The 25,170-nt window shown below is 46.9% G+C and overlaps 1 protein-coding gene across 1 annotated transcript in view; it reads right to left on the minus strand.

The window, feature by feature from the left end:
- Positions 1–25,170, minus strand: part of LOC143783150 (fucolectin-6-like) — a 110,756-nt gene that overhangs the window by 15,402 nt on the left and 70,184 nt on the right. Inside the window, exons 2-3 of the mRNA XM_077271473.1 lie at positions 6,639–6,712; positions 6,020–6,290 (exon numbers count right to left, since the gene is read on the minus strand). Coding sequence (XP_077127588.1) covers positions 6,020–6,290; positions 6,639–6,711 — 344 coding nt within the window. The 5' untranslated portion in view covers position 6,712. The remainder of the gene's footprint in view (positions 1–6,019; positions 6,291–6,638; positions 6,713–25,170) is intronic.

Consider the following 25,170-nt stretch of genomic DNA (forward strand, 5'->3'; position numbering starts at 1 on the left):
CATCTCAAATAGGTTTCCAAGGTTTGGTTAGTTCGCTCAGTTTGACCATTTGTCTGAGGATGGAACGCCGAAGAAAAAGACAAATTAATGCCCATCTTAGCACAAAAGGCCCGCCAAAACCTGGAAACAAACTGGGAACCTCTGTCAGACACAATATTCTCTGGAATGCCATGCAAACGAACCACATGCTGAAAAAATAATGGAACCAAATCAGAGGAGGAAGGCAATTTAGGCAAAGGTACCAAATGGACCATTTTAGAGAACCGGTCACAAACCACCCAGATAACAGACATCCTCTGGGACACAAGTAGATCCGAAATAAAATCCATGGAAATATGCATCCAAGGCCTCTCCGGGACAGGCAAAGGCAAAAGCAACCCACTAGCGTGGGAACAGCAAGGCTTAGCCCGGGCACAAGTCCCACAGGACTGCACAAAAGAACGCACATCCCGTGACAAGGAAGGCCACCAAAAGGACCTAGCAACCAAATCTCTGGTGCCAAAAATCCCAGGATGACCGGCCAACACAGAACAATGGACCTCAGAAATTACCTTACTTGTCCATCTATCAGGAACAAACAGCTTCCCCACAGGACAGCAGTCAGGTTTATCAGCCTGAAATTCCTGAAGCGCCCGCCGCAAATCAGGGGAGATGGCAGACCGAATCACTCCTTCCCTAAGAATGCCAACTGGCTCAAGGACTCCAGGAGAATCAGGCAAAAAACTCCTAGAGAGGGCATCCGCCTTAACATTCTTAGATCCTGGAAGATATGAGACCACAAAATCAAAACTGGAGAAAAACAGGGACCACCGAGCCTGTCTAGGGTTCAGCCGCTTGGCCGACTCGAGGTAAATCAGATTCTTATGATCGGTCAAGACCACAATGCGGTGCTTGGCTCCCTCAAGCCAATGTCGCCACTCCTCAAATGCCCACTTCATAGCCAACAACTCCCGATTGCCGACATCATAATTGCGTTCCGCAGGTGAAAACTTTCGGGAAAAGAAGGCACATGGCTTCATCAAGGAACCATCAGAATTCCTCTGTGACAAAACGGCCCCTGTCCCAATCTCAGAAGCATCAACCTCAACCTGAAAAGGAAGAGAAACATCCGGCTGATGCAAGACAGGGGCAGAAGTAAATCGGCGTTTAAGCTCCTGAAAGGCCTCAACAGCCTCAGAGGACCAATTAGTCACATCAGCGCCTTTCTTCGTCAAATCGGTCAGGGGTTTAACCACACTAGAGAAGTTGGCAATGAAACGGCGATAAAAATTAGCAAAGCCCAAAAATTTCTGAAGGCTCTTCACAGATGTGGGTTGAATCCAGTCATGAATGGCTTGGACCTTAACAGGATCCATTTCTATAGACGAAGGAGAAAAAATAAACCCCAAAAAAGAGACCTTCTGAACTCCAAATAGGCACTTAGACCCCTTCACAAATAGAGCATTATCACGAAGGATCTGGAATACCATCCTGACCTGCTTCACATGAGACTCCCAATCATTGGAAAAAATCAAAATATCATCCAAATACACAATCAAGAATTTGTCAAGATAATTGCGGAAAATATCATGAATAAAGGACTGAAATACAGAAGGAGCATTAGAAAGCCCGAAAGGCATCACCAGGTATTCAAAATGGCCTTCGGGCGTATTAAATGCAGTTTTCCATTCGTCACCCTGTTTAATACGAACAAGATTATATGCCCCTCGAAGGTCAATCTTGGTAAACCAACTAGCCCCCTTAATCCAAGCAAACAAATCAGAGAGCAAAGGTAAAGGGTATTGTAATTTGACCGTGATCTTATTAAGAAGGCGATAATCAATACAGGGTCTCAAGGAGCCATCCTTCTTGGCAACAAAAAAGAATCCCGCTCCCAATGGTGACGAAGACGGCCGAATATGCCCCTTCTCTAAAGACTCTTTTACATAGCTCCGCATGGCGGTATGTTCAGGCACAGACAGGTTGAAAAGTCGGCCCTTAGGGAACTTACAGCCAGGAATCAAGTCAATAGCACAATCACAGTCCCTATGTGGAGGAAGGGAACTGGACTTGGGCTCATCAAATACATCCTGGAAATCTGACAAAAATTCAGGAACATCAGAAGAGGGGGAAGAGGAAATTGACATTAAAGGAACATCACTATTAGTGTTGAGCATTCCGATACCGCAAGTATCGAGTATCGGCTGATACTTGCGGGTATCGGAATTCCGATACCGAGATCCGATACTTTTGTGGTATCGGGAATCGGTATCGGGATTAATATCAATGTGTAAAAGAAAGAATTAAAATAAAAAATAGGGATATACTCACCTCTCCGACGCAGCCTGGACTTTACCGCCGTAACCGGGAGCCGTTGTACCTAAGAATGCGCGCTTGAAGGGCCTTAGATGACGTCACGGTGCTCTGATTGGTCCGTAGCGGTCGCGTGACCGCTACGGACCAATCACAAAGCAGTGACGTCACCTAAGGTCTTTCAAGCGCTTGAAAGACCTTAGGTGACGTCACTGCTTTGTCATTGGTCGCGTAGCGGTCACGCGACCGCTACGCGACCAATCAGAAGCTGCGGACATCTTCTAAGGTATTTCAAGCGCTTGAAAGACCTTAGGTGACATCACTGCTTTGTGATTGGTCCGTAGCGGTCACGCGACCGCTACGGACCAATCAGAGCACCGTGACGTCATCTAAAGCCCTTCAAGCGCGCATTCTTAGGTACAACGGCTCCCGGTTACGGCGGTAAAGTCCAGGCTGCGTCGGAGGGTGAGTATATCCCTATTTTTTATTTTAATTCTTTCTTTTACACATTGATATGGATCCCAGGGCCTGAAGGAGAGTTTCCTCTCCTTCAGACCCTGGGAACCATACAGGATACCGTCCGATACTTGGTGTCCCATTGACTTGTATTGGTATCGGGTATCGGTATCGGATTAGATCCGATACTTTGCCGGTATCGGCCGATACTTTCCGATACCGATACTTTCAAGTATCGTATGGTATCGCTCAACACTAGTCACTATGTACCCCTTGACAACCCCAACTAGTCACAGACATTGATTTCCAATCCAGCACTGGATTGTGTACTTGTAACCATGGAAAACCCAGTACAACAACATCATGTAAATTATGCAACACCAGAAAACGGCAATCTTCCTGATGTGCTGGGGCCATGCACATAGTCAGCTGAGTCCAATACTGAGGTTTATTCTTGGCCAACGGTGTAGCATCAATACCCCTTAAGGGTATGGGACTCTGCAAAGGCTGCAAAGAAAAACCACAGCGCCTAGCGAATTCTAAGTCCATTAAGTTCAGAGCAGCGCCCGAATCCACAAATGCCATGACAGAAAAAGATGACAATGAGCAAATCAGGGTCACAGACAGGAGAAACTTAGGCTGCACAGTACTAATGGTAACAGATCTAGCGACCCTCTTAATACGCTTAGGGCAATCAGAAATAGCATGAGCAGAATCCCCACAGTAAAAACACAGCCCATTCTGACGTCTGTATCCCCTCTGTTCCGCTCTAGTCAAAATCCTATCACATTGCATGGGCTCAGGACTCTGCTCCGAGGACGCTGCCATATGGTGCACCACTTTGCATTCGCGCAGGCGCCGATCAATCTGAATGGCCAGAGACATAGACTCGCTCAAACCAACAGGCGTGGGGAACCCCACCATAACATCTTTAAGGGCTTCAGAAAGACCCTTTCTGAAAATTGCTGCCAGAGCGTCCTCATTCCATTTAGTGAGCACAGACCATTTTCTAAATTTCTGGCAGTATAATTCTGCCGCTTCCTGACCCTGACACAGGGCCAACAGTGTTTTCTCAGCATGCTCTACAGAGTTAGGTTCGTCATACAATAATCCAAGCGATTGAAAAAATGCATCTACATTAAGCAATGCCGGATCCCCTGACTCAAGGGAGAATGCCCAGTCCTGAGGGTCACCACGCAGCAGAGAAATAACTATTTTTACTTGCTGAATGGGGTCACCAGAGGAACGGGGTTTCAGAGCAAAAAACAATTTGCAGTTATTTTTAAAGTTCAAAAACTTAGATCTATCCCCGTAAAACAAATCTGGAGTAGGAATTCTAGGCTCTAAGGCCGGAGTCTGAACAACATAATCTTGGATACTCTGTACTCTTACAGCAAGCTGATCCACGCGAGAAAACAACCCCTGAACATCCATGCCCGCATCCAAATCCTGAATCACCCAGAGATTAAGAGGAAGGAAAAAGACAAAACAGACTAAAGAAAAAAAAATGGCTCAGAACTCTTTTTCTTTTCCTTCTTTTGAGATGCATTCAGCTCATTTTTGGCCAGTTGTACTGTTATGGTCTGGTGATTAAGGAGCGACATGCGACTAGCTCTGAGCAGGTGGTAACTATACTGACCGCAGTTCCTGATCTTAACACAGACACTAGCAGTAGCCGTGGGATGTTCCTGTCACTCCCTGGACACCTCGTCACAGCCGGAGAACTAGCTACCCCTAAAGGTAGAAAAAGGAAAGCTATCTTGCCTCAGAGAAAATCCCCAAAGGATAGGACAGCCCCCCACAAATAATGACTGTGAGAGGAGAAGGAAATGACATACGTAGTATGAAACAAGATTTAGCAAAGGAGGCCACTACTAGCTAGAAAGAATTAGTACAGGACAGAACACTGTGCGGTCAGTAATAAAAACTAGAAAAAGTCCACCGCAGAGAAATGCAAAAATCTCCACACCTGACTAAAGGTGTGGAGGGCAAACTCTGCTGACCAGAGCTTCCAGCTTAGCTGACTAGATACATACTGATAAGCTGGACAAATGAGCAAAACATAGAAAGTGCTAAACAACAAAGTCCACAACAAGTGAACTGCAAAAAGACAAGCAAGGACTTAGCTTTGCTGAAATGGTCAGAGTGACAGGGAAATCCTCAGAGAGCCATGATTCCAAGCTCAACAATTGACAACTGGCATTGAATTAGGGAAAAGGCCAGACTAATATAGCAGAGCCAGAAAGACGATCAGTGAAAACAGCTGCTGATGCTAAATCCAAGAAGCAGCCATACCACTCAAAACCACAGGAGGGAGCCCAAGAGCAGAACTCACAAAAATGCTACTTATAACCACCGGAGGGAGCCCAAGAGCGGAATTCACAACAGGGACATTGAAGAGAAACAGAAGATGGGACATTGTAGAGAAAAACAAGGCATGGCATTCTGGAGAAATGTATAATTGGACATTTTTGAAGAAAACAAGATGGAACAATATAAAAAACCTCACGACTGAACAACATATAGAAACACAAGATGATTCATTTTGGAGACACACAAGACTGAACATTGTTGAGAAACACAAGACATGTAATACAATGATACACACTGTGAAAAAGGGACATTATAGAGTAATTCAAGACAAGACATCATGGAGAAATGTAAGATAAAGTATTGTAGAGGGACAGAATATTTGAGTTTTGCAATAAATAAGAGACATGTTAGAAACACGAGATGGGAAGTTGTGGAGAAACAAAAGATCGGACATTGTGGAGAAACACCAGATGGAACGTTGTGGAGAAACACGAAATGTGACGTTGTGGAGAAACACAAGATCTGACATTGTGGAGAAAAACGAGCCGGGGCATTGTGGAGAAGCATAGGATGGGACATTGTGGAGAAACACATGATGGGATGTTGTGGAGAGACACAAGATGGACACTGTAGAGAAACACAAGATTGGACATTGTGGAGAAACACGAGAAGGGACATTGTGGAGAAACATGAACTGGGACATTGTGGAGAAGCACAAGATGGGACGTTGCGCAGAAGCACGAGATCAGATGTTGTGGAGAAACACCAGACGGGATGTTGTGGAGATTCACAGAATGGGACGTTGTGGAGAAACACGAGATGGGACGTTGTAGAGAAACACAAGATGGGACGTTGTGGAGAAAGATGAAATGGGACATTGTAGAGAAACATGGGACAGGACATTGTGGAAAAACGCTAGTTGGAACATCCTGTTTTCTTTTACCTAACATAAACTTACACTGGGTTGTTGTTGTCGGGGGAATTCCCGATTCGGACCTCGGCCCCCATCAGTCGCTCCGGACAACAGTCCATCCTGTTTGTAAGGATGACATTTGATATTCTGTAGCTCTGCTTCAGGTCCAGCTTCCACCAGGGATCTTTCTCAAGTTTGGTGTGTGTGCAGGAGCCCCTGCTGAAATGAGTGTCGCTGATACCATCTATGGCATTTTGGGGCAATCCCAAAAAGGTAGATATCTCTGAGGCTTCTCCGTTTCTTGCTATATTTGTAGCTGAGGAAAGAAAAATAAAAGAGCTTTCAGTTATATTGAGCTGATATGTGGGTCCTGAAGTCCGCTGAGGTCCTGCCATCTTTTTTTTGTCATAACTTGTGTTCCTGAAGAACATGGACTGAGAAGCTCATGTAAGATGCAGAATTATGAATCCCATCAGTGCACGCACTTCACACTGCGAGGAATTGCTGGTTTCTGAGGTGGAAGTTTGGACCAGGCAGGGTGCAAGGTGTTAGATACCTCACTAGTGGCATCTCCAGGCATCCAACCCATCTGTTTGCACTATAATTAGACCCTATGTACAGATACATGACGGCTCTGGAGTCTGCAGTGTGGACAGGATCTCACCTCCTGGTGCAGGAGCGCATCCTAGAGTCAGAACCACAGATGCCAGCAGAATCAGAGTCGACAGAAGATTCATCCTGGTGAAAGAAGAGGAACAGAGGCCGAAGAGTCAATGAAGCCAACAATATACCTAAATGTAATAAGAATCTAAGGGAGGAAGTGTAAGTCATTCACTGATCTTCTCCTTCAGTCACAGCTGGAGCTGCCCTCACTCTCCTGGGTCAGTTGGGCATTTCAGACTGTTCTTACAATTGATGGAGTTGGCCGGAGTTGGCAGATTTTACACACAGATACTTTGTCATCTCCATCATCGGTTATATTTGTCGCACAATCTATTCCCTACCATGATCAATGATGTCCGTCACGTCCCACATGACCGGTTGGTGCATTGTCAACACCCAAAGATCAGCTGGTGGCTGATGTTAATAACCCAGGAAAGGGGACAATACTCCATAAGGTTCCCAGGCTATTAATAACCACTCACAGCTGTTTGCTTAGCTTGTACTGGTGAATTTACTGAGGAACTCAGGAAAAAAAAATGATGTAGGGTCCCCCTATAAAGTCAAGCCAGCAAAGGCTAAACACAACTGGGGGTTGCTATTATTAGCCTGAAAAGGAGCCAGGGATATTGTCCTCTCCCAGGCTACCAACATCAGCCCTCAGCCGCCTCAGAAATTGCGCATCTATAAGAAATCTGATGCTTAGCCTCACTCTTCCCACTTGACCTATGGTGGGATAATAGGATTGGGGTTCATATCAGCTTGGTATTGTCAGCTGACGTCAAGCGCAGGGGTTAGTAAAGGAGAGGTGTCTATAAGATGCTCCATTACTAGTCCAATAGTAAGTTTGGACATAAACACACAGCGTGAGTAAAATCCTTTACTTGAAACAAAACTCAACATCCTGTTTTACACATTTATTAAATAATAATATACAAAGTTGTATTATTATTATTGTTATTTATTATTATAGCACCATTTATTCCCTTCCAACGCTGCAATATTCATTTTTTAATTTGCCCGCCATACCTGTAGTCTGTCCGGGGGGCATGTCTTTTCCCCCCGGACACAAACGCCTCCTAGCCATCAATTATTTCCTCCGTGCGCCTCCTCCTCTGCATTCATTTACGTCCCAGGCGCCTGCGCTGTAAGTTTCTTTTTCGGGCATGCACAGTTTGCGCTGCCCTTCGACTCCCATCACATGATGGGAACTTACAGCGCAGGCACCAGAAAGTCTTGGAGAACTTCACAAATGTCAGACATCCATGTCCACTCTTCAGCTGTTATGTGGCTGACCAGAAAACCAATGGGCATGATGGAGCTGGAACTCAACAACTGGCCTCTTCTGCTCACAAAGCTTTGGCAGTATGTGCAGTGTGGAGTTCCAGTGTGTGGGCAAGTCACACCAGTCGGTGAGCAGGCACTTGTATGCACTGCTGCAGCACTGCCATGGCGACGGAAGTTGTAGCCGACTTTCAAAAATGGGCGCTGACATGGCGTACCGTGACCAGAAATTATGGAAAATCTGGGTAGGTTTTAAGAAACCAAGTTGTGCTTGTGTGCCAAGCATGTTACATCTGTGGGCTTGCCAAGCCTTACAGCAGACACAAGGTTAAGCCCATTATCAGACATAACCATTTCTTGTTGGAGGTTCACAGACAAAAGCACCAGATCTGTCTGATCTGTTATTCCTTTAAGTAACTCGGAGTTAGGGTACTGTCTCACAGTGGCACTTTTGTCGCTACGACGGTACGATCCGTGACGTTCCAGCGATATCCATATGATATCGCTGTGTCTGACACGCAGCAGCGATCAGGGACCCTGCTGAGAATCGTATGTCGTAGCAGATCGTTTGGAACTTTCTTTCGTCGCTGGATCTCCCGCTGTTATCGTTGGATCGGTGTGTGTGACACCGATCCAACGATGCGTTCGCTTGTAACCAGGGTAAACATCGGGTTACTAAGCGCAGGGCCGCGCTTAGTAACCTGATGTTTACCCTGGTTACCATCGTAAAAGTAAAAAAAAAAAAACAGTACATACTCACATTCCGGTGTCCGTCAGGTCCCTTGCAGTCTGCTTCCCGCACTGACTGACTGCCGGCCGGAAAGTAAGAGCAGAGCACAGCGGTGACGTCACCGCTGTGATCTGCTTTCACTTTACGGCGGCACTCAGTCAGAGCGGGAAGCAGACTGCAAGGGACCTGACGGACACCGGAATGTGAGTATGTACTGTTTTTTTTTTTTTACTTTTACGATGGTAACCAGGGTAAACATCGGGTTACTAAGCGCGGCCCTGCGCTTAGTAACCCAACGTTTACCCTGGTTACCCGGGGCCTTCGGCATCATTGGTCGCTGGAGAGCTGTCTGTGTGACAGCTCTCCAGCGACCACACAACGACTTTCCAACGATCACGGCCAGGTCGTATCGCTGGTCGTGATCGTCGGAAAGTTGCAGACTGTGACAGTACCCTTACTCTGCTCCCTATCTAATCTCACCCCTATCTGACCACCATCTAATCACGTTCTCATCCTTGTCCTCCTCACCTGTCATCCATGTCCAGCAACTTGCACATCTCCACATAAACTTCGAACATCTAGACACTCACACACACTCTATTCTATCACTAGCGTCCATATCTTCACTCCACGCCACAGACAGTGCCACTGCTTTGTACAAAGCCACTGTCACATCACCTATTGATGTGGTCGCCCTTCTCATACATGGCAGAGTGTGACCAATCAATAGACAACCCTGACACAATAACCTCACTAAAAAGCTTTGGTAAATGTCCAGGGTTGTGGAGTGGCGTTTGAAGATAACACATTCGCAAGGTGACTTCAACACATTTAAACAAGCAACACTCAATTTCAAATCAGCACTCCCCTCTGCTAAACAGGCCTTCACAACTCTCGTATCTTCCTTATCCTACAAACTCAAACAGTTATTCAAAATCTAACTTCCTCCTCCGCTGTCCCTCATCTCTGCTGAGGACTTTGTCACACATTTCAAAAATAAGATCAACCAAAGAAGGCAAGTCTTTATTGTTCGACCACCACAATCATTTGGTATACCAGACCAGTGCCCTAACCCCATAACCTCCCTCCCCAACACCTTTCAAGGAGGCTTACTCATCTCCACTCCAAATCACACCTTGGGCACTTGACCCCATCCCACCTCCTCCCCACCCTCAACCCTATACTTATCCTATCCCAACTCTTCAAACTATCACTAACTTCTGGTACCTTCCCTTATGCTTTCAAACATGCCACAATCATGCCTATGCTCAAAAAGCCAACCCTCGATCCAACTGCTATGTCCAACTATTGCCCCATATAGCTGCTCCCATTCGCTTCCAAACTCCTTGAGCAACATGTTCACGATAAACTTTCCTTTCACCTCTCATCCAACTCGCTCTTCCACAACCTGCAATCTGGCTTCAGTTCCAACCATTCCACTGAAACTGCCCTGACCAAAATTACTAACGACTTACAGCAAAAGCCAACAGACAATTCTCCATACTCCTCCTTCTAGACCTGCCTCATACTACACATCCTCTCTTCCTTTGGCGTCAAAGACCTCACCCTATCCTTGATCTCCTCATACATTTGCAAGCGCACATTTAGTGTCTCCCACTACTTCATCATCTTGCACTCTCTCTGTCCCTCAAGGCTCTGTCTTAGGACCCCTACTCTTCTCCATCTATACCCTTGTCCTGGGACATCTCATAAATTCCCATGGCTTCCAGTACCATCTGTAGGCTGATAACACTCAGATCTACTTCTCTGGCCCAGACATCACGTCTCTGCTGTACAGAATCCCAGAGTGTCTATCAGCCATATGCCATATCCTCATTCTTTTCCTCTTGCTTTTCCAAGCTCAATGTGGACACATCTGAAATCATTATCTTTCCTCCATCTCCCATATCTTTCGTACCTGATCTATCTATCACAATAAATGACACCCTTTCCCCTGTACCAGAAATCCACTACCACGGAGTAGCCCTTGACTCTGCTCTGTCCTTCAATCCGCACATCCAAGCTCTCGCCACCTCCCGCCGCCTTCAGCTCTAAAATATTTCCATAATCCATCCTTTACTCAACCCTCAATCTACTAAAATGCTTGTGCATGCCCTCATCATCTCCCGCCTCGACTACTGCAACATCCTCCTCTGTAGCCTACCTGCTAACACTCTCGCACCTCTCCAGTCCGTCCTTAACTGTGCTGCCCGGCTAATTTATGTCTCTCCTCGCTACTCCTCCACTTCTCCCCTTTAAAATCCAGTTATTGGCTCCCAACTTCATATCTTGATCAAACTACTAACACTGACCTACAAAGTTGTCCATAACCTTTCTCCTCCATATATATCCATACTCCGGTTATTTTCCCTCACATAATCTCTGGTCTTCCCAGACCTTCTTCTCTCCTCCACACTTAATTAATTCTACACCCAATAACCTCCAAGACTTCTGAATATTCTCCATCCTTTGGAATTCTGTGCCCCAACACATCTGGTTGTCCTACACATTTAGATTTAGATCCTTCAGATGGAACCTGGAAACCATCTCTTCAAGAAAGCTTAAAACCTGCAATTACCACACTGCCATCTCAACACCATTGGAGCTTTTGCAACCCCAGACCAACTGTCTCCTTCCACATCACTCTATAGAATGTAAGCCCAGAAGAGCAGGGTCCTCTCCCCTCTGTACCAGTCTATACCAGTCTATCATTGTTAGTATGTTTACTGTAAGTGATATTTGTATTTTGTATGTAACACCTTCTCATGTACAGCACCACAGAATCAATGGTGCTACATAAATAATAATAACAGTAACACTGCCTCAGTGTGCAGTTTGTCTCTTAGACAAATCTGCTTCAACAGAGCCTGTTGGTGCTTCACAGGGGCAGTGCAGCAGAGCTTCCAGCTTTTGGCTGATGTGGACGATGTGCTTTGAGATAACATATTGGAGGAGCAAGAAGGGGTACAAGAACTGATGCATGAGGTGGAAGATACCCTGATAGAAATGGGACCAGCTAATCTCAGCATACGGAGCACATGTGCCGTGCCAGGGTGGTACTCAGAAACGGCCTCCACAATGTACAACCAGTGTTCCGTCAGTGAAATGTAGTATCCTTAGCCACAAGCGCTTGTCCACATGTTGGTTGTTAAGTGGACATCCCCAGTAACAGCATTGGATAGGGCATGGGTGATGTTCCTGGACACGTGCTGGTACAAGGTGGGGATGCCACATCGGGTGAAAAAGTGGTGGCTGGGGACCGAGTACGACGGAAATCTTCCTTGTCAACAATATGTACCAAACACCCATGTCCATTTAGCCTTTTGGCCTGTGTGTGGCTGGAAACTTTCTCTTTCATTCTAAGGCCTGGGGTGAGGACAGCTGTAAACTGAGCTGGGCCAAAGATTTGGAAGTGCCTGATGATGGTAAGTCAGAATGTGCAAGGATAGTCGCAGGGCAGGAGGCATCTGCACCAGTGTTTTGGACAAGGTATTGGGAAGCGGCAGTGGTGTCACCAAATGGCGCCAATCATGGACTACTTCGGCAAACCGAGTAGGGTGCTTAGATGACACATGCCTGATCATGCTAGAGATGGTTAGGTTCTTAGTGTTCAGGCCCCTGCTGATCTTGGCATGGCATGACCATTTTTTGTCTTAGAACTTTCTTTAAAAAACTGCCAGACTGGGGAACACCAAACTCTTTGACGTACAAATTCAGGAGTGTCGGTGCTTACAATGTCCCTCTTGTCACACCAGTCCCTCTTCCTATATGTTTCGGTGCTTCCCATCTCTCCCACTCAGCACTGTTGGCCTAGTTCTGCACGCCAGATTCCCAGATTGGGTTGGTGACTTTGTCATCCACCACCTCGTCTTCCACCACCGCATTCTGGTCCTCCTGACTTTGTGACTGGATTACAACAAGCTGACTTATCGGCAACTGCGTCTCATTTTCGTCTTCCTCCCTTGACAAAATATGCCATTCCCCACTGTCATTTACTTGTGGCTGTTCTAAGGTTTGTGCATCACTAAACAGCGTGTCCTCTTGTCCCTCTTGGAGCATGCAGGTTGAGAGGCCACAATCAAGAAGTGATGTTGTAAATAGCTCCTGGGAGCGTCCTAGTGTGGGATCACTATTCCCCTGAAACTTGACATAGAGGATCAGGGTGAGGATGAAGGGATCCAGACAGCTGACTAGAAAGAATAAACCATGTGGAAGACTGTGTGGTGCCACCAAGCCTGCTGGTAGCATTATCTGCTATACAACCGACCACCTGTGCGCACTGCTCTGGCTTCAGAGGTGATGTACCGCGCCTCCCTGCAAAGAGGGATAGGAAGCTATGTGTGCGCATGTTCCTTGACCTCCAGCTCAGCTTCAGCACTTAGTATCTACTCTACAGGACTTTGATTCATTGTACTGTGCACACACAGACCTGGACAACTACACTCTCCCTCCAATACAGAGTGTCACAGAGCTGTGCAGTGGCGTCAGTGTGCCGAGCCGGGCAGCACCTGTTCTTTTATAACCCCTGATGATGTCACACGACCAGCCAATCACAGTAATGTAAAAGGGTGGTACTGTTATGGGCAGTAAGGAACATGCTGTCACTTTAAGAGACTGCACCCCCTTGTCTGGTGTGATGGAATGTTCTGCTTCTCCCTTGCAATAGACTGTAAATGAACTGGACTGAGCAGAGGGTGGGGGTGGAGCCTGGTCAGCGTGTGAGAACTGAAGCTGCTGCAGAGAGAACTTTGTGCTGTTTTGCTGCAAGAGAGGACCCACAGCCTGTAATGGAGTGGACTTGTGAAATTTGACAGACTTTTTCCGGGTGCAGCAAGAGTGGCTGTCCTGTGTGAGTTTGAGAAGCCACGAAGATACCGAGAAAGGGATTTACAGTTTCCAGGAGCACCTCCAGGATCCCAAAGCAAGGGGAAGACCACGTTTCACGGAGCTGGCAGAAAGCCGTGCGCACCACCATACTAGACTGCTGGGGGCCCCCCGGCACTGGATCTGAGTCCCCAACATCACCGTGAGTTTGTTCCTGTTTTATGCACATGTCAGGGCCTAGTGTAGGCTTCAGTAGTTAGAGCACAGCAGCCGTGAGGCCTGCTTAGTAAAGGCCAGGGAGGTTTTACATAGAGTAGCATTATTCTTTGTTTATTGCTTGCATTTACTTGTGTGACATACTGTATATTGAGTCTGTGACAGTTGGAGCACCGTGCTATTTTATGGACAAGCTAAAGAATATAACTCTTGTAAATTATCTTTTGCCATTGCATACCCCTGTTTGCATCTTCCTCATCCACTTCATTCCTTGCCTTCCAATAAATCTACCCTTTGTTGTTTGCACCTCTGTTGTGAATTTACCTTTTGGCTCCCTCTAGTGGCTACTAGTGATTTTACTCTGGGTATGTCTATCATCCCTTGCATGCTCACCTGGGTCGTTAGGTCAGGGGTGTTGCTATATTAGCTCCCTGGACCTTCAGTTCAATGCCTGGCAACGTTGATATCAGAGCTAATCTGCAGTGCTCTTGTCTACTGATCCTGGTTCCTGCTAAATTAAGCTAAGTCTGCTTTCTTGCTTTTTGCTATTTGTTTTTGTTTGCATTTTTGTCCAGCTTGTACATAATCTGTATCCTATCCTTGCTGGAAGCTCTAGGGAGGCTGGAGTTCTCCCCCCGGGCCGTTAGACGGTTCGGGGGTTCTTGAATCTCCAGTGTGGATTTTTGTTAGGGTTTTCGTTGACCATATAAGTTATCTTACTACATTCTGCTATTAGTAAGTGGGCCTCTCTTTGCTAAACCTAGTTCATCTCTGTGTTTGTCATTTCCTCTTACCTCACCGTTATTATTTGTGGGGGGCTTGTATCCAACTTTTGGGGTCTATTCTCTGGAGGCAAGAGAGGTCTTTGTTTTCCTCTTCTAGGGGTAGTTAGTCCTCCGGCTGGCGCGAGACATCTAGCGACCAACGTAGGCATGTTCCCCGGCTACTTCTAGTGTTGGCTGTTATGACCCCAATGGCGAGGGTCTCAGAGGAACGTGGAAGTCTGCAGAATACAAAAATCCAGCTCATAGGGCAGTGGTAACTGGGTTGACCATATATCTACTCCTAACGCCAACACTAGAAGTAGCCGGGGATCATTCCTACGTTGATTCTAGATGACACGCGCCAGCCGGAGAATCTAGCTACCCCTAGTAGAGGAAAACAAAGACCTTTCTTGCCTCCAGAGAAGGGGACCCCAAAGCTGGATAGAAGCCCCCCACAAATAATGACGGTGAGGTAAGAGGAAATGACAAACACAGAAATGAACCAGGTTTAGCACAGAGAGGCCCGCTTACTGATAGCAGAATAAAGAAAGGTAACTTATATGGTCAACAAAAACCCTATCAAAATCCACACTGGAAATTCAAGAACCCCCGAACCGTCTAACGGTCCGGGGGGAGAACACCAGCCCCCTAGAGCTTCCAGCAAAGGTCAGGATATAGATTTGGAACAAGCTGGACAAAAATACAAAACCAAAACAAATAGCAAAAAGCAAAAGGCAGACTTAGCTGATATAACTGGAACCAGGATCAGTAGACAAGAGCACAGCAGACTAGCTCTGATAACTACGTTGCCAGGCATTGAACTGAAGGTCCAGGGAGCTTATATAGCAACACCCCTAACTAACGACCCAGGTGCGGATAAAAGGAAAGACAGAAAAACCAGAGTCAAAAAACTAGTAACCACTAGAGGGAGCAAAAAGCAAATTCACAACAGTACCCCCCCCTTAGTGAGGGGTCACCGAACCCTCACCACGACCACCAGGGCGATCAGGATGAGCGGCATGAAAGGCACGAACTAAATCGGCCGCATGAACATCAGAGGCGACCACCCAGGAATTATCCTCCTGACCATAGCCCTTCCACTTGACCAGGTACTGAAGCCTCCGCCTGGAGAGGCGAGAATCCAAGATCTTCTCCACCACGTACTCCAACTCGCCCTCAACCAACACCGGAGCAGGAGGCTCAGCAGAAGGAACTACAGGCACAATGTACCGCCGCAACAAGGACCTATGAAATACATTGTGAATAGCAAACGACACAGGAAGATCCAGACGAAAAGATACAGGATTAAGGATTTCCAATATCTTGTAAGGCCCAATAAAACGAGGTTTAAATTTGGGAGAGGAGACCTTCATAGGAACAAAGCGGGAAGAAAGCCACACCAAATCCCCAACGCGTAGTCGGGGACCCACACCGCGGCGGCGGTTGGCAAAGCGCTGAGCCTTCTCCTGTGACAACTTCAAGTTGTCCACCACATGATTCCAGATCTGCTGCAACCTATCCACCACAGAATCCACCCCAGGACAGTCAGAAGGCTCCACATGACCCGAAGAAAAGCGAGGATGGAAACCAGAGTTGCTTCTTGCCTCCAATGTCTGATTGGTTCGCTCCGTCTGTCCATTAGTCTGAGGATGGAAAGCAGACGAAAACGACAAATCAATGCCCATCCTACTACAAAAGGATCGCCAGAACCTGGAAACGAACTGGGATCCTCTGTCTGACACAATATTCTCAGGGATGCCGTGCAAACGAACCACGTTCTGGAAAAACACAGGAACCAGATCGGAAGAGGAAGGCAGCTTAGGCAAAGGAACCAAATGGACCATCTTGGAGAAGCGATCACATATCACCCAGATAACGGACATGCCCTGAGATAGCGGAAGATCAGAAATGAAATCCATGGAGATATGTGTCCAAGGTCTCTTCAGGACAGGCAAGGGCAAGAGCAAACCGCTGGCACGAGAACAGCAAGGCTTAGCTCGAGCACAAGTCCCACAGGACTGCACAAATGACCGCACATCTCTTGACAAGGAAGGCCACCAAAAGGACCTGGCCACCAGATCTCTGGTGCCAAAAATTCCCGGGTGACCTGCCAACACCGAGGAATGAACCTCGGAAATGACTCTGCTGGTCCACTTATCCGGAACAAACAGTCTGTCAGGTGGACAAGACTCAGGCCTATCAGCCTGAAATCTCTGCAACACACGTCGCAGATCCGGAGAAATAGCTGACAAGATAACTCCATCTTTAAGAATACCAACAGGATCAGCGACTCCAGGAGCATCAGGCACAAAGCTCCTAGAAAGAGCATCGGCCTTCACATTCTTTGAACCTGGTAAATACGAGACAACAAAATCAAAGCGGGAGAAAAACAATGACCAGCGGGCCTGTCTCGGATTAAGGCGTTTAGCAGACTCGAGATACATCAGATTTTTGTGATCAGTCAAGACCACCACACGATGCTTAGCACCCTCGAGCCAATGACGCCACTCCTCAAATGCCCATTTCATGGCCAACAACTCCCGATTGCCCACATCATAATTTCGCTCGGCAGGCGAAAACTTCCTAGAGAAAAAGGCACAAGGTTTCATAACAGAGCAACCAGGGCCTCTCTGCGACAAAACGGCCCCTGCCCCAATCTCCGAAGCATCCACCTCAACCTGAAAGGGAAGTGAGACGTCAGGCTGGCACAAAACAGGCGCCGAAGTAAACCGGCGTTTCAACTCCTGGAAAGCCTCCACGGCAGCAGGAGCCCAGTTAGCTACATCGGAGCCCTTCTTGGTCATATCCGTCAAAGGTTTCACAATGCTAGAAAAATTAGCGATAAAACGACGGTAGAAGTTAGCGAAGCCCAAGAACTTCTGAAGACTCTTAACTGACGAGGGCTGAGTCCAATCAAGAATAGCTCGGACCTTGACTGGGTCCATCTCCACAGCAGAAGGGGAAAAAATGAACCCCAAAAAGGGAACCTTCTGTACACCAAAGAGACACTTTGAGCCCTTGACAAACAAAGAATTTTCACGCAAAATTTTAAAGACCAACCTGACCTGCTCCACATGCGAATCCCAATTATCAGAAAAAACCAAAATATCATCCAGATAAACAATCAAAAATTTATCCAGATACTTCCGGAAAATGTCATGCATAAAGGACTGAAAAACTGAAGGCGCATTGGAGAGCCCAAAAGGCATCATCAAGTACTCAAAATGACCTTCGGGCGTATTGAATGCGGTTTTCCATTCATCACCTTGCTTAATGCTCACAAGGTTGTACGCACCACGAAGGTCTATCTTGGTGAACCACTTGGCACCCTTAATCCGGGCAAACAAGTCAGACAACAGCGGTAAAGGATACTGAAATTTGACAGTGATCTTATTTAAAAGCCGATAATCAATACAAGGTCTCAAAGATCCGTCCTTTTTTGCCACAAAAAAGAATCCCGCACCAAGAGGGGAAGAAGACGGACGAATATGTCCTTTTTCCAGAGACTCCTTGATATATGAACGCATAGCGGTATGTTCAGGTACCGACAGATTAAACAGTCTTCCCTTAGGAAATTTACTGCCTGGGATCAAATCTATAGCACAGTCACAGTCCCTATGAGGAGGCAGTGCACTGGACTCAGACTCACTGAAGACATCCTGATAATCAGACAAATACTCCGGAACTTCCGAAGGCGTAGAAGAAGCAATAGACACAGGCAGGGAATCCTCATGAATACCACGACAGCCCCAACTTGAGACTGACATAGCCTTCCAGTCCAGGACTGGATTATGGGTCTGTAACCATGGCAGCCCTAAAACGACCAAATCATGCATTTTATGTAAAACCAGGAAACGTATCACCTCGCGGTGTTCAGGAGTCATGCACATGGTAACCTGAGTCCAATACTGCGGTTTATTTGCTGCCAATGGTGTAGCATCAATACCCCTAAGAGGAATAGGATTTTCTAATGGTTCAAGAGTAAATCCACAGCGCTTAGCAAATGAGAGATCCATGAGACTCAGGGCAGCACCTGAATCTACAAACGCCATGACAGGATAAGATGACAGTGAGCAAATCAAAGTTACAGACAGAATAAATTTAGGTTGCAAATTACCAACGGTGACAGGACTAACAACCTTAGCTATACGTTTAGAGCATGCTGAGATAACATGTGTAGAATCACCACAGTAGTAGCACAAGCCATTCCGGCGTCTATGAATTTTCCGCTCATTTCTAGTCAGGATTCTATCACATTGCATTAAATCAGGTGTCTGTTCAGACAACACCATGAGGGAATTTGCGGTTTTTCTATCACATTGCACCGAATTAGGTGTCTGTTCAGACAACACCATGAGGGAATTTGCGGTTTTGCGCTCCCGCAACCGCCGGTCAATTTGAATAGCCAGTGCCATAGTATCATTGAGACCTGTGGGAATGGGAAAACCCACCATAACATTCTTAATGGCTTCAGAAAGGCCATTTCTAAAATTAGCGGCCAGTGCACACTCGTTCCAATGTGTCAGCATGGACCATTTCCGAAATTTTTGGCAATACACTTCAGCCTCGTCCTGCCCCTGAGACATAGACAGCAAGGCCTTTTCTGCCTGAATCTCAAGATTGGGTTCCTCATAAAGTAAACCGAGCGCCAGAAAAAACGCATCAAGATCAGCCAATGCCGGATCTCCTGGCGCCAGCGAAAAAGCCCAATCCTGAGGGTCGCCCCGTAAGAACGAAATAACAATCTTTACTTGCTGAGCAGAATCTCCTGATGAACAGGGTCTCAGGGACAAAAACAATTTACAATTATTCACGAAATTCCTAAACTTAAACCTGTCTCCGGAAAACAGTTCAGGAATCGGTATTTTAGGTTCTGACCTAGGATTTCTGATAACATAGTCTTGTATGCCCTGCACACGAGTAGCCAGCTGGTCCACACTTGTAATCAAGGTCTGGACATTCATGTCTGCAGCAAGCATAGCCACTCTGAGGTAAAGGGGAAGGAGAAAAAAAAAAACTCAGAATCTTCTTTCTTATAATCCCTCTTCTGCAATGCATTAAACATTTAATACTGGCCTGGCAAACTGTTATGACCCCAATGGCGAGGGTCTCAGAGGAACGTGGAAGTCTGCAGAATACAAAAATCCAGCTCATAGGGCAGTGGTAACTGGGTTGACCATATATCTACTCCTAACGCCAACACTAGAAGTAGCCGGGGATCATTCCTACGTTGATTCTAGATGACACGCGCCAGCCGGAGAATCTAGCTACCCCTAGTAGAGGAAAACAAAGACCTTTCTTGCCTCCAGAGAAGGGGACCCCAAAGCTGGATAGAAGCCCCCCACAAATAATGACGGTGAGGTAAGAGGAAATGACAAACACAGAAATGAACCAGGTTTAGCACAGAGAGGCCCGCTTACTGATAGCAGAATAAAGAAAGGTAACTTATATGGTCAACAAAAACCCTATCAAAATCCACACTGGAAATTCAAGAACCCCCGAACCGTCTAACGGTCCGGGGGGAGAACACCAGCCCCCTAGAGCTTCCAGCAAAGGTCAGGATATAGATTTGGAACAAGCTGGACAAAAATACAAAACCAAAACAAATAGCAAAAAGCAAAAGGCAGACTTAGCTGATATAACTGGAACCAGGATCAGTAGACAAGAGCACAGCAGACTAGCTCTGATAACTACGTTGCCAGGCATTGAACTGAAGGTCCAGGGAGCTTATATAGCAACACCCCTAACTAACGACCCAGGTGCGGATAAAAGGAAAGACAGAAAAACCAGAGTCAAAAAACTAGTAACCACTAGAGGGAGCAAAAAGCAAATTCACAACAGTTGGCGTTAGGAGTAGATATATGGTCAACCCAGTTACCACTGCCCTATGAGCTGGATTTTTGTACTTCGCAGACTTGCTGATATCTCTGAGACCCTCGCCATTGGGGTCATAACAGTTTGCCAGGCCAGTATTAAATGTTAAATGCATTGCAGAAGCGGGATTATAAGAAAGAAAGTTCTGAGTTGTTTTTTTTTCTCTCTCTCTCATTTTTTTTTCTTTTCCCCTTTACCTCTGAGTGGCTTGTGTTTGCTGCAGACATGAATGTCCAGACCTTGATTACAAGTGTGGACCAGCTTGCTGCTCGTGTGCAGGGCATACAAGATTATGTTATCAGAAATCCTATGTCAGAACCTAAGATACCGATTCCTGAACCGTTTTCCGGAGACCGATTTAAATTTAGAAATTTCAGGAATAATTGTAAATTGTTTTTGTCCCTGAGACCCTGTTCATCTGGAGACTCCGCTCAGTAAGTAAAAATTGTTATTTCTTTTTTACGGGGCGACCCTCAGGATTGGGCCTTCTCGCTGGCGCCAGGGGATCCGGCATTGGCTGACATTGATGCGTTTTTTCTGGCGCTCGGTTTGCTTTATGAGGAACCCAATCTTGAGATTCAGGCAGAAAAAGCCTTGCTGGCGATGTCTCAGGGCCAGGACGAGGTTGAAGTGTATTGCCAAAAATTTCGGAAATGGTCCGTGCTGACCCAATGGAACGAGTGTGCATTGGCTGCAAATTTTAGAAATGGCCTTTCTGAAGCCATTAAGAATGTGATGGTGGGTTTTCCCATTCCCACAGGTCTGAATGATTCTATGGCCCTGGCTATTCAAATCGACCGGCGGTTGCGGGAGCGCAAAACCGCAAATTCCCTCATGGTGTTGTCTGAACAGGCACCTGATTCAATGCAATGTGATAGAATCCTGACTAGAAATGAGCGGAAAATTCATAGACGTCAGAATGGCTTGTGTTACTACTGTGGTGATTCTACACATGTTATCTCAGCATGCTCTAAACGTCTTACTAAGGTTGTTAGTCCGGTCGCCATTGGTAATTTGCAACCTAAATTTATTCTATCTGTAACTTTGATTTGCTCACTGTCATCGTATCCTGTCATGGCGTTTGTGGACTCAGGTGCTGCCCTGAGCCTTATGGATCTGTCATTTGCCAAGCGCTGCGGATTTGTTCTTGAGCCATTGGAAAATCCTATCCCTCTTAGGGGTATTGATTCTACGCCATTGGCAAAAAATAAACCGCAGTTTTGGACACAGGTTACCATGTGCATGACTCCCGAACATCGGGAGGTAATACGTTTTCTTGTTCTGCATAAAATGCATGATTTGGTTGTTTTGGGTTTGCCATGGTTACAGACCCATAATCCAGTCTTGGACTGGAAGGCTATGTCAGTGTCAAGTTGGGGCTGCCATGGAATTCATGGAGATTCCCTGCCCTTGTCTATTGCTTCTTCTACGCCTTCGGAAGTTCCGGCGTATTTGTCTGATTATCAGGATGTCTTCAGCGAGTCTAAGTCCAGTGCACTGCCTCCTCATAGGGAATGTGACTGTGCAATAGATTTGATTCCTGGCAGTAAGTTTCCTAAGGGGAGACTGTTTAATCTGTCGGTACCTGAACATACCGCGATGCGTTCATATATCAAGGAGTCTCTTGAGAAGGGGCATATCCGTCCTTCTTCTTGCCCTCTTGGTGCGGGATTCTTTTTTGTGGCCAAAAAGGACGGATCTTTGAGGCCTTGTATTGACTATCGGCTTTTAAATAAGATCACTGTCAAATTTCAGTATCCTTTGCCGCTGTTGTCAGATTTGTTTGCCCGGATTAAAGGTGCCAAGTGGTTCACCAAGATAGACCTTCGTGGTGCGTACAACCTTGTGCGCATTAGGCAGGGCGATGAATGGAAAACCGCATTCAATACGCCCGAAGGTCATTTTGAGTACTTGGTGATGCCATTTGGGCTCTCTAATGCACCTTCAGTTTTTCAGTCCTTCATGCATGACATTTTCCGGAAGTATCTGGATAAATTTTTGATTGTTTATCTGGATGATATTCTGGTTTTTTCTGATGATTGGGACTCGCATGTGGAGCAGGTCAGGATGGTTTTTGAGATTCTGCGTGAAAATTCTTTGTTTGTAAAAGGCTCAAAGTGTCTCTTTGGTGTACAGAAGGTTCCCTTTTTGGGGTTCATTTTTTCCCCTTCTGCTGTGGAGATGGATCCAGTCAAGGTCCGAGCTATTCATGATTGGACTCAACCCTCGTCAGTTAAGAGTCTTCAGAAGTTCTTGGGTTTTGCTAACTTCTACCGTCGTTTTATCGCAAATTTCTCTAGCGTTGTTAAACCGCTGACGGATATGACCAAGAAAGGCTCTGATGTAGCTAACTGGGCTCCTGCTGCCGTGGAGGCTTTCCAGGAGTTGAAACGCCGGTTTACTTCGGCGCCTGTTTTGTGCCAGCCTGACGTCTCACTTCCCTTTCAGGTTGAGGTGGATGCTTCGGAGATTGGGGCAGGGGCCGTTTTGTCGCAGAGAGGCCCTGGTTGCTCTACTATGAGACCTTGTGCCTTTTTCTCTAGGAAGTTTTCGCCGGCAGAGCGAAATTATGATGTGGGCAATCGGGAGTTGTTGGCCATGAGGTCTTTGTTTTCCTCTTCTAGGGGTAGTTAGTCCTCCGGCTGGCGCGAGACATCTAGCGACCAACGTAGGCATGTTCCCCGGCTACTTCTAGTGTTGGCGTTAGGAGTAGATATATGGTCAACCCAGTTACCACTGCCCTATGAGCTGGATTTTTGTACTTCGCAGACTTGCTGATATCTCTGAGACCCTCGCCATTGGGGTCATAACACACCTCATCTTGTGTATGGTAGTCTTCCTGCACCGTGGTGGTCCCCCGGCCATCGCTTCAGTAATGCCACAACAAAGATGGCTGGAGCATTACATTGACTCACAGGCAATCTCTGCATACTTATTGGCTGTGTGACAGGCACCAAGATACCGGGCGGGGATTCAAGTTTTCATCTAGCACTGTCTATTACTGGCTGAGTAACAAGCACATCTGTGCCCCGGGATACTTGAGTGATATCTGAACACCGTGATCTGAGTATCAATGAGCACCGAGCATATCCGAACACTGTGATACTCATGTGATAACCGAGCACCATGATCTCCGAGTATCACAGAGCACCAATCAAATCCAAGCCCCGGGATACTCGAGTGATAACCGAGCACCGTGATCTCCGTGTATCACTGAACACTGAGCACTTCCGCACCCCGGGATACTCAAGTGATAACCGAGCACCATGATCTCCAAGTATCACCGAGCACCAAGCTAATCCGAGCCCCAGAATACTCGAGTGATAACAGAGCACAGTGATCTCTGAGTATCGCCGAGCACTGAACACATCCGCGCCCTGCGATACTCGAGTTATAACCGAACACCGTGATCTCCGAGTATCACCGAGCACCAACCACATCTGAACCCCGGGATACTTGAGTGATAACCGAGCACCGTGATCTCCGAATATCACAGAGCACTGAGCACATCTGCGCCCCAGGATACTCGAGTGATAACCGAGCACCGTGATCTCCGAGTATCACCGAGTACTGAACACATCCACACCCTGGCATACTCGAGTGATCATGGAGCACCCAGAACATCCGAGCCCTCGGATACTCAAGAGATATCTGAGCACCATGAACTCCGAGTATCACAGAGCACTGAGCACATCCGTGCCCCAGGATACTCGAGTGATAACCGAGCACCGTGATCTCCGAGTATAACCGAACACTGAGCACATCCACGCCTCAGGATACTCGAGTGATAATCAAGCACCGTGATCTCCGAGTATCACCGAGCACTGAGCACATCCACATCCCGGGATAATCGAGTGATAACCGAGCACCATGATCTCCGAGTATCACTGAGCACCCAGAACAACCGAGCCCTCGGATACTCAATTGATATCTGAGCACCATGAACTCCAAGTATCACTAGGCACTGAGTACATCCGCGCCCCAGGATACTCGAGTGATAACAGAGCACCATGATTTCCGAGTATCACCGAGCACTGAGCACATCCACACCCCGGGATACTCAAGTGATAACCGAGCACCGCGATCTCCGAGTATAACCGAGCACCCAGAACATACGAGACCTCGGATACTCAAATGATATCTGAGCACCATGAACTCCGAGTATCACTGAGCACATCCGTGCCCCGGGATACTCGAGTGATAACCGAGCACCGTGATCTCCGAGTATAACCGAACACTGAGCACATCCGCGCCTCAGGATACTCAAGTGATAATCAAGCACCGTGATCTCCGAGTATCACCGAGCACTGAGCACATCCACATCCCGGGATAATCGAGTGATAACCGAGCACCATGATCTCCGAGTATCACTGAGCACCCAGAACATCCGAGCCCTCGGATACTCAATTGATATCTGAGCACCATGAACTCCAAGTATCACTGGGCACTGAGTACATCCGCGCCCCAGGATACTCGAGTGATAACAGAGCACCATGATTTCCGAGTATCACCGAGCACTGAGCACATCCACACCCCGGGATACTCAAGTGATAACCGAGCACCGCGATCTCCGAGTATAACCGAGCACCCAGAACATACGAGACCTCGGATACTCAAATGATATCTGAGCACCATGAACTCCGAGTATCACTGAGCACATCCGTGCCCCGGGATACTCGAGTGATAACCGAGCACCGTGATCTCCGAGTATCAACGAGTACTGAGCACATCCGTGCCCTGGGTGTTATGACCCCAATGGCGAGGGTCTCAGAGAAATAGGTAAGTCTGCGAAGTACAAAAATCCAGCTCATAGGGCAGTGGTAACTGGGTTGACCATAAATCTA

The sequence above is a fragment of the Ranitomeya variabilis genome, chromosome 6 (assembly GCF_051348905.1).
Source record: "Ranitomeya variabilis isolate aRanVar5 chromosome 6, aRanVar5.hap1, whole genome shotgun sequence".
In the NCBI taxonomy this organism is placed as follows: Eukaryota; Metazoa; Chordata; class Amphibia; order Anura; family Dendrobatidae; genus Ranitomeya; species Ranitomeya variabilis.